The sequence below is a fragment of the Callospermophilus lateralis genome, chromosome 1, assembly GCF_048772815.1.
Source record: "Callospermophilus lateralis isolate mCalLat2 chromosome 1, mCalLat2.hap1, whole genome shotgun sequence".
Taxonomy (NCBI): Eukaryota; Metazoa; Chordata; class Mammalia; order Rodentia; family Sciuridae; genus Callospermophilus; species Callospermophilus lateralis.
In genome coordinates, this window is record NC_135305.1 from 212147595 (window position 1) to 212162263 (window position 14669).

General features: G+C 43.5%; 1 protein-coding gene and 1 pseudogene across 1 annotated transcript; one reads left to right on the top strand and one right to left on the bottom strand.

The window, feature by feature from the left end:
• The first annotated feature begins 1958 nt into the window (after window positions 1-1958).
• Window positions 1959-3676, top strand: LOC143642099 (INO80 complex subunit E pseudogene; annotated as a pseudogene).
• Window positions 3677-5648: 1972 nt separating this feature from the next.
• LOC143399906 (olfactory receptor 7C2-like) lies at window positions 5649-6611 on the bottom strand. Its single transcript, XM_076857066.2, has one exon. It carries the CDS (start codon window positions 6609-6611, stop codon window positions 5649-5651), a length of 963 nt encoding a protein of 320 aa, XP_076713181.2.
• Between the last annotated feature and the right edge of the window lie 8058 nt (window positions 6612-14669).

Below are 14669 nucleotides of genomic sequence, written 5' to 3' on the forward strand. Positions count from 1 at the left end.
TGCTTCTATCGCTACACAACCTTCTTTTTTTTTCCTTCGTCCTTTCCTTTTGCATTTTATAAGGATACTAATTGCAGGACTTAGGGCCCCTCCAGGTAATCCATAGTGATCTCTCATCAAAATTCTTTTTTAAAATGAAATCTTCTAGAACCCCCTTTCCAAATGATGCCACATTCACAGGGTCCAGGAGGTCATATCTTTGGTAGGACCATTAATAAACTCACTAACTGGCCCAAGAAATGTATCTCATAGAAAAGAGCAGGGAGACAGAGCATGGAAGACAGTCATAAAGGTATATTTATTTTATTTACCCAGTGGCCAATATGGACATTGGGGCTCCTACTGGGGAACCCTGGAGCCAGTGCAATGCATCCTTCAGAGTTATCTTACTCGTTAAGCAAGGAAGTTATATACCAACTCCTTTCAGTCCTTGGTTAAGGAGTGACTTATGGGGCATTGATTGTCTGTGTCCATAGGCAGAGTAGACTCCAGTCAACAGATGAATCTCTGACAAAGAGATGCATATATATCAATTTGAACCAGCAAGTATGTGCTAAGATGATAAGGCCTGCTGGGATAGATTCAAATTGTGCTTCCCTGTGGACTCCACCTTCTTGGGATGTAGTTGCAAGGGCTGCAATGATAGAAGCCATCTTGTGTCCACGAGGGTGGTGACCACGAGGGTGAGAACCACATATTAAACATGGTAGAGCAGAAAAGATGAAGGATCTTGAATTCTGGAAGAACAAACTTGAACCACTTCCTGTTTCAAGCCATTAAGCCCCTCTCTTCTTGTTATTCATAAAGTGCACAGTAGGTCATTGTGAAGTGTAACTGCCCCACTGTGCTGCAGAACACTGGAACTTATTCCTTCTTTTTAACAGGCAGAAGCAAAAAAATGTTTCTTAAATGAAACGACTTTAGCTTAGGCAGTGAGCAAACTTTATTATTAAATCATCACCCCAAGACAAAACAGTCAGAAATTTAGGTGTATCTTTCAAAAAGAATAACTGGGCAAGATAATTTTTAAAAAGAGGAGCAAAGAAACATTTGTCCTTCTTTTTAAAATTTTGAGATATGGTCTCACTAAGTTGCTCAGGGCCTTGCTAAGTTGCTGAGGCTGGCCTTGAACTTGTGATCCTCCTGCCTCAGCCTCCCGACTCACTGCTATTACAGGTGTGCACCACTACAGCCAGCTTCATTCTTCTCTTTAATAACATGTTTAAAACCTGTATTCCTCAAAGCATTGCAAACTTGGCTTATTTAAATAGATATGTCAATGCAGCACAATATAAAAAGAAACCCAGGAAAGTTAGAAGTGGATATAAAAGAGCTCAATACTTGGTGCAGAAAGAAAGGATTTTGAAATAAACAGTGCTTGAATCCTTCATTGTTAATTGGAAGCAAAATCAAGGTAAATTCCTGTCTAGTGCCAATCATTATAGTAGAGTGAAGTTGGCCAGAAGATCTCAAGCTGGCTCACAGGAGAAAGCACAGATGAACCCTTGGAGCATAAACCCAGGAGGAAGATAAAGAAAGGAACAGAACATCATGGACGAATTCACACATGTTGACCATGCGTAGGAAAAAAAAACTAAAACAAAAAAGGAAACCCAGGGAACATATTTAGAACATATAAGGCATTATAAACAAATCAATGTAGACAAATTTGTTTAAGATAATTAAAATGAAAATATTTAATATGATATCTGATCCAAGGAGGGGAGCCAAAATAGAGAAAAATAAAGGCCAGTGAATCATGATACCATATTCGAGTCCCGTCAAGGGATCACACTGTCACCGAATGTGTGCCACGTGGTCAGTTAAACCTCAATAAAGCAGGAAAGCAGAAGGGACACAGCTAAACGAGAGTACTCACCATCGAAGGAAGTGGACGTAGAAAGCAACCATGCTCTGCAAGGTGGCCTTTTGGCTCCTCGCTGGCCACACGTGGGATGATGGACGGTCTCACGGATCTTCACCTCATCACCCGGAGCCGTCTGGGCTGCGTCACTCCCGAGGATGTGTTCCTAGACTGCCACTGTGGTGTGGGGCTCTGTGAAGGGAGACCTGACGAATCTTGTTCCCTGGCTTGGCTTATTTCTAAACCCCTCAACCCCCAACACAGGACATTTCTTGGTTGGGGAATGGAATCCCAGAAGTGGGGATGTAAGTCGGAGGACTCCCATTTTTTTCCATGTTTAATTATTATTATTATCATAAAGTCAGTCCAAGGTTCCACACCATCGTGCCTAAGAGAAGGAGCTGCTTATCCATCCCTGGGTTGGAACTTTGTCCTCACCTCTGAGACCTTGACGTAGAGAGCCATAACCTCTTACTTCTTACCTACAAACAGGGGGAAAGGACACTGGCCGCAGCTGCTGTTGGGACATGGTTCACCTGTGTTGTCTGTGGGCTCACCTGTGGAAAGCCTTCTTCCCTGTTGTGATGTGGGAAGGGGGTGGAACCGTTAAGGGGTGGAGCCTTATGCAAGTGTGGTCATCCGAGTCAGTGTGCAACCTGGTCAGTGTGGTTTCTGCTCTTGGAAGGAGTTCATGCGGGTTCGGGTCTCCTGTGACCTTGGTGGCTATAAAAGAGCACAACTGGTCCCTCCCTGCTCTGGCTTCCTGCCTCACCATGTGACCTTTCCTTCATGTGAGGGCTACTGGCATTCCACCCCCACCCGTCTGATAACACAGAGGTACCCTCACCAGAGCCAGAGTGATTCTGTTGGGACTTTCAGTCTGCAAACATGTGAAATAATTAACTTCTTTTCTTTCTAAAGTACCTGGATTCATGCATTTTGTTATAGCAGATGAAAGTGACTAATACATCACGTCAAAGTGTTATTGGAGGCAGAGCTGGTGGGGTAGTGGGATTCCAGATGCCCAGTGCCACTCCTGGGTGGATTGAGAATCACTGGGAAAGTGGACTACAATAAGAAATATGGTATCTGAAGCAGAAGCTCAAGGGCATCATCTGTGAACACGAGAGCTTCCAGGAGGAGCTGAGGAAGGCACAGAGGAAATCGCTGATGGTGTCTGGGTACAAGAGTTCCCTCTTCCACCGACTTCTGCAGATGGAGACCTTCTGACTCAGATGAGGCCGACCCTTCAGAGAACAGTGAGGCAGAGGGGACCCGAGTTGTCTGACACACAGCTCCTAAAGGGAAAGCCCTCTTCTGGACGCGCTGCCCCCTGTCTCTCCCTGCCTCCTTCAACAGGGTTTCCCTCCAGGCCCCTGGGCCTTCCCCCACACCTGACCTGTCTTGTCCCTCTTCTCCCCCGTTCCTTTTGACTGCCTGGCTCTGCAGCCACCCGAGCCCAGTCCACTGAAGCTCACGACGGAGAAGCACCCCCAAAACTCCAGGAGTCAGTGGGTGCCCCTGACTGCCCTGTGGGTGGGAGCTGACCTTTCCTTCCTGGGCCTGGGGTCCCTGTCCCCCTGTTCCCTCCCAGGGTGCTCCCCCACATGATCTTGAGCACCCTGCAGCTATGCAGGCAGAGGAGATGATGCTCTGGATGGGGATGGTGACCTGCTGACCAACATCTGGAGTGACCTCCCATGCCATCTGCCCAGCCCCCATCCAGCACACGCCTCCTGTGCCAGCACGCGCGCGTCCCAGCTTTCTCAGCGATGTTTACTGACGCCCATCGGTCATGCTTCAGGCCACTGACACAATCAGAAAAGGTGTAAACAGCATAAATGTCCCCCAGAAAGGTGGCAGGGGCCCTGCCCTCATGACCCAGCCCCATCCAGGGGACAGCTTTTAAATGTATGGCCAGAAGCATCGGCTATCTCTTGGGAAGGCAGAGACCTTGTGGTGGCCATCCCTTTAGAGGGTCATCTGTACCAGGCTAGGACTTTTATTTTTTTTAAATGAATATTCTGTACTAAAGGAGTGGTCTTAAAAAAGTCATTGGAAAAATTAAAAAAAAAATTTTTAGTTATCGATGGACACAATACCTTTATTTTATTTATTTATTTTTATGTTGTGCTGAGGATCGATCCCTTTGTTTCACACATATGAGGCAAGTGCTCTAACACTGAGCTACAACCCCAGCCCAGTTACTGGAAAATTCAATGTGATGGTTTATGTGACACTGAAATATTACCAGCACATACAGGAGTGTTGTTATTATGATGATCCATGTAAATAACTTTGCACTTTTTTCCAGTTCAACACCTTGAATTAAATTAATAACTTTGTATTTTCTGATCCAGATTTTATTTTTATATATAACAATTCAGTTGTCTGATTTTCACTTCATTGCACAAATATTTACTGAGTGTAAATTTCTTACCAAGAATAGTACCAGGCATTGTAGTTGAAAAGGTGGAAAATATACAGCTCTGAAATCCCAGGAGTCCATATTTTGGATGAGTCTATAATTTCAGTAAGGTTGATTTGACTGAAAGGAAACAGATTCAGATACAAGGGGAAAAGTCTTTGAGTTAGATTTATTTGCATCACCTCAGAAATGTAACTGAGTTTCCAGAAAACATTACTACCACACTGTAGGTGTACATCCATTACTGCTGAGCATATATAGCTGACACGGACGATTGGATTCATTAATACGCCCTTGACAGGCTCAGGCATGGAGGCATAGGCCTGCAATCCCACCTCCTCAGGAGGTTGAGGCAGTTCAAGGCCAGTCTGGGCAACTTCGTGAGAGCTGGTCTCCAAAAATGGGGTTGGGGATGTAGCTCCATGGAGCAGCATTGGCGTAGCATGTGTCAGCCCCTGGGTTCCATTACCAGGTCAGAAAAAAAAAAAAAAAGAAAGAAATCCAGAATGTTCTTGTTCACGTGTTCAGCTAACAAAGGGATTTCACAGAAGCAGTAGAACAGAGGTCACCAGGAGTCACAAAGGGTAGGGGGGACACCAGGATAGAGGGAGGCCCAATAAAGACGATAAAATCCAGTTATACAAGAGAAATACGTTCTAATGTTCCACAGCACAGTAGGGCAACAGCAAGTCACAATAATTTAGTGTATATTTTATAAAAAGGTAAAGGAAATGAGTCCAAAACTTGACAATAAAATAAAACGATAAAGTTAAGAAGATGGAAATGTTAATGACCCCGATTTGATCCTTACACATTGTTTGCATGTATTGATCATCACTCTGTACCTCATCAGTATGTGCCATTATTCCATATCAATAACAAATATATAAATTGAAAAACCCAATCAATATTGCAGATAATAGAAAAGGCCCAGTTCTGTACATAAAAAGTTAAAATGAGTGGTTAGTTAGTAAAAAGAGTGGCACAATATTTGACACTATGAACAATATTTAGAATAGGAAAACCCCAAGGAAAATGTGAAAATGAGTGGCCTTAAAATACACCAAGAAGGCCAGGCACGATGGCACACGCCTCTAATCCCAGTGGCTCATGAGGCGGAGGCAGGAGGACTGTGAGTTCAAAGCCAGCCTCAGAAATTTAGCAAGGCGCTAAGCAACTCAGTGAGACCCTGTCTCTAAATAAAATACAAAATAGGGCTGGGGATGTGGCTCAGTGGTCAAGTGTCCCTGAGTTCAATCCCTGGTAACCCCCACCCCCAAAACAAATACACCAAGCAGAGGTAGGTGGCCTGGAGGGGCGAGGCTCTCTTGTCTCCACTATGTTGCACAATGTGACTCAGGAGAGATGTGCTTCAACACTTTGACCGAGAGGCACCATCTTGCTGAGGACTCTCCCCAGGGCCACCTTGATGTCCCTGTTCCTCAGACTGTAGATGAAAGGGTTCAGCATGGGGGTGACCATGGTGTACATCACTGAGGCCATCAGAGCTATCCTAGAAGACAGTGTGGCTACAGAACTGAGGTAGACCCCAAGGCCAGTGCCATAGAACAAGGAGACCACCAGGAGGTGAGACCCACAGGTGGAGAAGGCTTTGTACTTGCCTCTGTCTAATGAGATCCTCAGGATGGAGGAGAAAATCTGAGAATAGGAGAGGAGGATGCCAGTGAGAGGGAAGACACCCAGGACGATGGTCTCGGAGTACAGCACTATGTGACTGGTGAGTGTGTCAGAGCAGGCGAGCTTGAGGACTGCAGGAAGATCACAGAAGAAGTGAGGGATTTCTATGTTGGTGCAAAACGAGAGCCTCAGGATGGTCAAGGTCCCAGGCAGGGCACCCAGGACACTGACCAACAAAGACCCCAGAGCCATGAGCAGACAGAGATGTGGGTTCATGATGTCCACATAGTGCAGGGGGTGACAGATGGCCACAAAGCGGTCATAGGCCATCACGGTCAGGAGCAAGTTGTCCTGGCAGGCAAACAAAAGAAAAAAATAAACCTGTGAGACACAGCCTGCAAAGGTGATAAGTTTGCTGTGAGTGTGGATGTTCCTGAGAGCCTTGGGGATGGTGGTGGAGGTGAAGCCAATGTCAGCCAGGGACAGGTTGGAGAGGAGGAAGTACATGGGCGTGTGCAGGTGGGAGTCTGAGATGACAGCCAGGATGATGAGCAGGTTCCCCAGCACAGTGACCAGGTACATGGACAGGAAAAGGCCAAAGAGGAGGGACTGCAGGTCAGGGTCATCTGTGAATCCCAGGAGGATGAAGTTTTCAGCTCCTGTTTGGTTTCCTCTTTCCATGGTGCTGGTGTGTTTTCCCAGGAGGAAGAGAAGGAACTCCGAATTCACTCCAAATAGGGATTCCCCAGGATGAACCCAATGTCTATTATTGACACCTTGGGAACTCAAGAAATCATTTGTTTTGTCTTATCATCGGATCTCTTTGCTGACAAGTTGCAGTTATCATTGTTACTTGAAGATATTGGCTCTAGGTCAATGGTTCTCCATTGGTTGTCACCTGGGAACTTGCCAGAAATGTGCATCTTCTGGCCCTCAGGACCCTGAGCCTCCCATTCTGGGTGCAGGCCCAGCATTCTGTGTTTTAACAAGCCCCCTGGGGATTCGGAGGCTCACAGCCATAGGAGGACCCTGGCTGCAGTGCCTGAGCCTCCCTAAGCATCCTCCCTCCCCAGCATCCCTGCTGGCTGCTCTGGGGTGTTCTGCCACAGGCACATGGGATGAGAGCTCCTAGCTCCAGGCAGGTCTGTGAGGCATTGGAGGCTTGTTGTTTTACTGTGCTGCTTTTCTGGAATTTCCACGTGTGTATCCTGACCTTTAGTGGCCCTTCTGTTAACACACATAAAAAGCACTGCTATCATTAAGCCTTGTTTCCATTTCCTCTGAATTACCACTTTTCTTTTATAAATCCAACCAACACGGATTTTTCTAAATAAAGAAATCCTAGCATTTCTAAATGTAAAAGTGAATCTTTTGGATATTTTCCATCATCTGATTCTCATCACATCCACCTATTCCACCACGTGGAAATGGCTCTTCAAATCCTGCCCCTTCTGGACACTGACATTCTTTCTGCGTTTTCTTTATGGCAAATGTAGTTTGGATTAATTTTAATTTCATATGTTCTTCTCTTCAGATGTAAATGGCCTCTGTCAGTTTTTAAAAGTTCAGGTATATCCTTTGTCACATTCTTATAAGTAAATGACTAAAAATGACCGTTTACCAGGTTGTGAGATCTTTGATCCCATTAAAAAAATAATTGACTCTCTTCATATTTGAAAGTTGAGTATGACAAGTCGTTTAGTATTATTTCTACTGTAAAATTATTTCTCTTACCTGACTATAGTCATACATGAATTTAAGAATAACTGAGCTCTTTTGTAAGAACAATATGTCTGGAATTTTATTAGAAATCCCCTCGAATTTATGAACCAATCTGGAAACAACTGATATCTTACAATGTTCAGATGATTGTTCCAAGAACAGAAATTGACCTCTATACATTGCATTTCTTTTGTGGGCAAACTTTTCTGAACTTTTTTTTAAAAATGAAAATTAGATTATGTCCATTACTTGTAAATAATATTCAGTGTATTTCAGGTTTAATGCTCTTAAGAATAATTGTCCCCACATTATATCTCCACCATTGCTATGATATGTAGAAATCTTTTTATTTTCTTAATTGATGAGGTGTCATGCAATTTTTCTTGGTTTTATCATTAATTTTATGATGTTTTCTAAAAGTCCACTTTGACTAACTGATATTAATTTGTAACATGTCATCTCTCATTTTGGTTTCATTGATTGGTTTCCAAAAATCCAGATCCTTGTGAAGGTTTTGTGTAAGATAGGGAATTCTTCTACTTTTTCCTTTCTTTTAAGGGCATAACCCTAGAGTTTTGTCATTTATTGTGATGCTTAATCTCATATTAAAGTGTTAATATTCAATATATAATTTTAATTTCATTAACATGCATTTTTTATTCCTGGATTATTTTGAGAGGCTATTTATAGATATCAATAAATATGTCATGGTTAATTAATTATTCTGAAAACATAATGTTAAATTCAGTCCATATATTTTCAAATAAATTTAAAACATTTTATGTGTTTAGGAGATAACTAAAGAAATCATAAGTATATAAACAATATAAATTTATACAGGGACATGAATTACCATTGAAAGTGGAAGCATTTCTGAATTAAGTTTTTTTTTTTTTTTTTTGGTACAAGTAAGAAAAGAAAACACGAGTGATTGGAACTCTGCACCGAAAACATCTGAAGGAGAAAAAGTGACATGCAGATAGTTAGGACCCAAAAATAACCTTGTTGGTTACAGTTAGTAGATTCATAAAGTCTTATGATAAATTATAGAAAGACTAATGCATTTCTGGGAAAAGGGCAGAGAATATTAAAGATTTGTGAATGGAAATGTATAAAGAGTATGAAATGCTTGAGATTTTCATTCTTACCGTTTATGTATGAGAGGGAAATGAATAACCAGATCCAATTTTCTCTAAGAAGTCCTTGTTAAAAATAGTAGCAACAAAATTTCACCATGAGAAAGACAAGTAACAGTTCAGACACGGCTATGAGTGGACACTGGTCAGGCGTCAGTGCTCTTCAAGGTCCAGGTGAAGCCACTCATGCCTGGCAGAGCTCAGCTGTGTATTAGAGGATCATGGGGCATATTTACCATTTCCAGGCCTGGGAGGTTGAATTCTCCTGAATGCTCATTAAATTAATTATTGCATTGTTGTCTATTCTCTGAGCAATTGAGTTTCCATGAATGAGGATCCAACACTAGAAAGGTAATTGTGCATGATGCTAGTTTTGCATCCCTGGGACCATCTTGTTTGCCAGCTATGTCTGTCCTTCCCCTGGGGCTGTTGCCTCATGATGTCATTTTGTCCCTGGACTTGACCTGTACTGATGATTGTCCTTCCCCATGAGTATTTCCTAAAATGTGAGATGGAGCTCCTTGGTCTCTCCCAGGCATGAGCAGGCAGTATCCAAGCCCATGTGAGTCCTGCACCTCAAGTGGGAGCTGTGCACAGGACACATCCAACTCCACACACTTCCAATGACCTTGCCCTTCCAATGACCTTGTTAAAGCTTCTATGTTCACCATCACAAGTTCAGTGCAGACGAAGTTCCAGGCATCCGGGTAGGGAAGTGCTTTGAGAGGTAGGTTGGCCGTACAGGACATCGTTTAGAAACAAGCTGGATACATGGTCCTCAGTTCTCCAGGGCAGAGAGTATGGACCATCTTTAACAATTCATAAGGCACTGATCTTTATGCCCCAAATTGAGCATTTTAAAAACAATTCCAGAAAATGATAGAAGTAGGAGAGAGGGCGTTCTTTTTGGGTGACTGTGTTTAGAGTGAAGCAGTATTGAATGGGTGAGTCCTCACCAGAAGGGAGGACCTACTATGGGGTTCCAATGCCCATGTATTTCAGTTGCCACACACCTGGTCCACACTGTGTTCCTGGGTCCACTTCCCATCCTCCTCCTCTCAGGATGAAGCCATCCCTTGCTCTCATTTGGTACAGAGACACCAGTCTCTACAATAGCATCCAATAGGAAACAGCCTGTTGAAACCTAATGTTGGATTCAAAGAAAGGAAATCATGGGAGAGCTCACAGAGTGCAAGGTGTAGTGACCTCTGTTTGGGAACAATGTGGCCAAGTGTTTTCATTGTCCATGTATCAGGAATGCTTACTCTAGGAAATATTCATATGTGCTTATTGTAGCAATGTCCTGAGTGTTGTGACACATAGTCCCCCTTCTGCCTTCTGATGTTGTAGATCATAGGGCCATAGATGGTTCTAACTGAAGAGCTATGAAATCACTGTGTGCACATGATCCAGGTTAAAGAATTAGCATGTGAATCAGAGTGGGAGGCAGGATCTTCTCAGGTAGACTCTTAGGTGACTGGGGAGGGTGAGAATTTTATTGGCAGTGATCCTGGGTTTTGGAATGGAGGAATCACTGGACAACCAACCTTCTATTTTGTGAAGGTCTTTCAGTCATGACATCATCAAGATGATGTAGCAGGAGACCCCAGCCTTCACCAGCTCACCTAAGCCAGGCAGAGGTGCTCTCCACAAAGCGGGAAAGCCCAAGGTGGACCCAAGTGCCCATTAAGAAATGTGATCCACATGCTGGATAAAAAAGGACAATGTTAACTTATAAACGATCGTGGAACTGCCAGGAAATGGCTAGGAACAAGGAAGATAAGCAGAGGCTATTGGTTTCACCCATGTAGCAAGAGCCATGAGAATTGCTAGCAGCCTCCCTACAGAGGACGCCAGCATCTTCTGCCCATGACATCATCAATGACTGTTTCTCCTGGGAAACTGAGAGAGAGGGAGATCTGGCTCCTAGGTTCTCTTCCCCTCAGGAACTGACTGCTGTGGAGTCACTTTGGAAAAGATGCTGTTTCCTTCCACCTCTTGCCAGAGCCCTGACTCCCAGGGTATTGCTGCTGCCCATTAGGAGTCCACCGTCCAGATCCTGCCCTGTGGCTGAACTGGGCATGACTGCATTTCAGATACTGGAAACTTGTCATGGTGAGGTAGTTTGTACTCTCATACACAAAGCTGAGACCTGAGTGCATGTGACCATATGCTGGACAGTGAGGTCAGCTGCTGCAGAGGGCTATTCCCTGAGGAACACCAAGGTTTCTGTAAGTCTGTGGAGGCCTGGACCCTCCAGTCCTAGATCATTGCCTGCTTTACAACATCCACAGGTGACACATGGTTATCAATGTGTCAGAGGAGGTGGCTGCACCCTGCACCAGTGCCATTACTGTCCTGGACTCCAGAGCTGTCCACCCTCCACATATGCCTAAGTTTCAGGTCTCAGCTCCATAGGCACTACCCAGGTTCCCCTCATCTGACATCTGTGCCAGTGTTACCACGTGTCAGTCTCTAAGCCAGATCACTGCAAAGAGGATTATGCTCAACCCATCTCCATGGTCAGAGGATTCTGTTCATCATTAGCTCCTCCAGGGAGAGACATGGTGGAAGGTGTGGCAGAAGAAAGCTTCTCAGCACATGGTAATTGGGAGCAGAGAGAGAAAGAGAAGATGAAAGGGGACAGGGAGAGGATGAACCCTTCCAGATCACACCCCCAGTGACCTACTTCTTCCACAGGTCCCACCTAGAGCAAAAGACTTGAGAAGCACAATTTTAGAGGAGGAAAACTTCATGCTGGAACCCATGGTTCCAGAGGTGTCACCCCATAGAGAGCGGCTCCATTGCCTTGGGCCCAACTTGTGGTGGAACATCATGGCAGAAGAGTGTGTTGGAGGAAAGTGGATCAGGACATGGCACTAGGAAGGGGAGAGAGAGAGAGAGAGAGAGAGAGAGAGAGAGAGAGAGAGAGCGAGCTCTGGTCTCCAAGAGCAAATTATATGGCCCCACCCCCACCAATGACTCCTCTCTTCCAATCTTACCTTATCTGCCTACAGGGATTAATGCACTGATTAGGTTCCAACTCTCACAACACAATCATTTCCCCTCTAAACTTTCTTGCAAAATTGTCTCATGTTTGGGGAACACCTCATAATATCCCGTGATGAGGTCAGAGCCCCCTGATTTAGTTCCTGGGTAAAAGCTGCACCCCTGAACCTTGCCACACTGGGGATCCTGCTTCCAACACATGTATTTTGGGAGAGACTCGAGATCCAAACCATAACAACACCTCAGACCCTCCTGAAGGAACACAGCCATGTAGACACCTTGAATTTATCCCAGTGCTACCCATTTTGGGTTTCCAGTCTCCTGATCTGTAAAATAATTCTTTGATGCTCTTTTAATCTTCCAGTCTTGGGTCGTAGTTGGCTCCAGCAACAAGAGGAAGTGACCATACCTCACAATCATCATGTTCTTGTTTTAATTTGGTCAACCATGACCCCAAGGCAATTCATGGTGTCTATGAAGCAGAGTTGAGAATTCATGTTGGAATCCACCTCAGGTGTGCTTTTCACACAGAAAATTGGAAAAGATAGTTTTCAAGCAAAGGAGCAAAATGGAACATTTTCCATCTTTTTATGAAATTATGTAAAAATCCACATTCATCTAGACAAAATTGTGAATTTGTCTTTTGTCTAAATACATCAATGGTAGAATGTGAAAATACAAATTCAATAAAATTAAAATCAACAGACACTAGTATGGCAATATGTAAATCAATGGATGTGCAACTGATGTGATTCTGCAATCTGTATACGGGGTAAAAATGGGAGTTCATATCCGACTTGAATCAAAGTGTGAAATATGATATATCAAGAACTATGTAATGTTTTGAACAACCAACAATAAAAATTAATTAAAAAAAGTTATTTAAGTGGTATAACATCAGTGTGGAAGAAAAAGATTTTGAAATAAATGTTGCTCAGATTTTTAAAATTAATTGGATTGAAATAAACTGAATTACTATCTTAATGCCAAAAATCATAATAAAAGCAAGTTGTAGAAAAGATCTTTAATGTAATGGGCTTTAGAGACAGTGTCGATGAATCCTCTGAACATATACTCAGAGGGAAGAAAAGAAAGGAATAGAACTGAGAACACAGCTGATCAATTTAGGCATATTAAACAAATGCAGGTCAGGAAATAAGGAAAGAAAAACAAATGGGATCCCAGAGGATGTATTCAGACCACGTTCGTCAAGATAAAATATGACAAAGTAGATATATCAACTGTTTAGTGTCAATTAGAATAAAAACACATATTATGCTATATGATCCAAGGAGGTGAGCCAAAAATACAGAAAGAATAAATGCAAGGAGCTTATGACGCACTGTGTTTGTCTGTCAAGACACCACCTTGTCCCCTGAGTACGTGCCACCATGCTGGCTGTGCTTTAGTGAAGCAGGAATGAAGAAAGACACCAAACCATGAGAAGGTGCTCATCTTCACTAACAATCCAGGCAGTGCTGTGGTTTGGATTTGTGGTGACCCCCCAAGGTCAGGTGGGGGACAAGGCAAGAATGTTCAGAGGTGAAGTGATTAGATCATGACGCTGTAGCCTAACTAGTGGATTAATCCACTTAAAATGGATCAACTGGGTGAAACTGTGGGCAGGTAGGGTGTGCCTGGAGGAGCCAGATCAAAGCTGCCTTTAGGTTTATATCATGTTTCTGGGGAGCGGAGCTCTCTCTGCTTCCTGGTTGCCCTGCCTGAGCTGCTTTCCTCCTGCTCCTCCTTCCACCATGGTGTCTGGCCTCACCTCAGGCCCAGAGCTCTGTGGTCAGCAGCCATGGACAGAACCTCTGAAACTGGGAGCCAAAATAAACTCTTCATGCTCTAAATATTCTCGTCAATCCTTTTGTTCAGAGCAAGGAAAAGCTCACTAAATCAGGAAGTGAACTTAGGATACAGTTGTGCCCTGCATGACCTGTTTTGGTCCCTCACCAACCACACAGAAATGTGATCTCAGAAGTTTGCATCACCTGGTGACGTCATACCAATCTTAGCTTGTGTACGTGGTTGTGATAAAAGAGCAGGACTTGTCCCTCCCCCATATCTCTCTGGGATCCTGTCTTTTCATGTGATCTCTCCCTCTTGGGAGGGCTCCTGGCACAGCTTCATCCACCTGGATGGGATGAAGTCAGAGGCCCCCTCACCAGAGCCAGAGTCATGCTAACTGGACTTTATAGACTCCCAAACTATGAGATAAATAGACTTCTTTATAATGTACCTAGTTTCTGGCACTTTGTTATAGTAATGCAAATGGACAAATATGTCACATAAAAGAGACATTGGGAAACCTAGTGATATGATGTGTATAAACATGGAAATAGTTATGCTACATACTGAGTATTGTTGTTATTATATCTGCATTAGTAACTCTGAATTTCTTTTCCAGCTCGAAATCTTTTCTTTAATTTAAAACTTGGTATTCTCTGTTCCAGATTCTATTTTACACTTGATCATCTGAACAGCTAATTTCCACTCCATATGACAAATATTCACTGAGCAAAAAAGTATTCACTTTCCAACAACAGGATGAGGCATTGTGACTGTGAAGATGTGAAAGACCCAGTTCTCAAGTTTGAGGAATCTGTACAGAGGATGAGTAGAAAAATTCCACATGGTTGGTGTGATGGGAAGCAGTGTACATTTCACATAAAGAGCAAAATTTTGAGTTAATGTATTTGTATCACCTCAGAAATGAGTTTTCAAGACAGCATTCACTCAGTACTGGAGGTACACATCCCATCACTTCTGAGGACATATGTCAATCCAAAAGACCAGAGAGCAACGGCTGCAAGTTCTTGCTCATGTGAGGAAGGGGATGAATTTGACGTTGAGAGTACAGCAGTGGTCC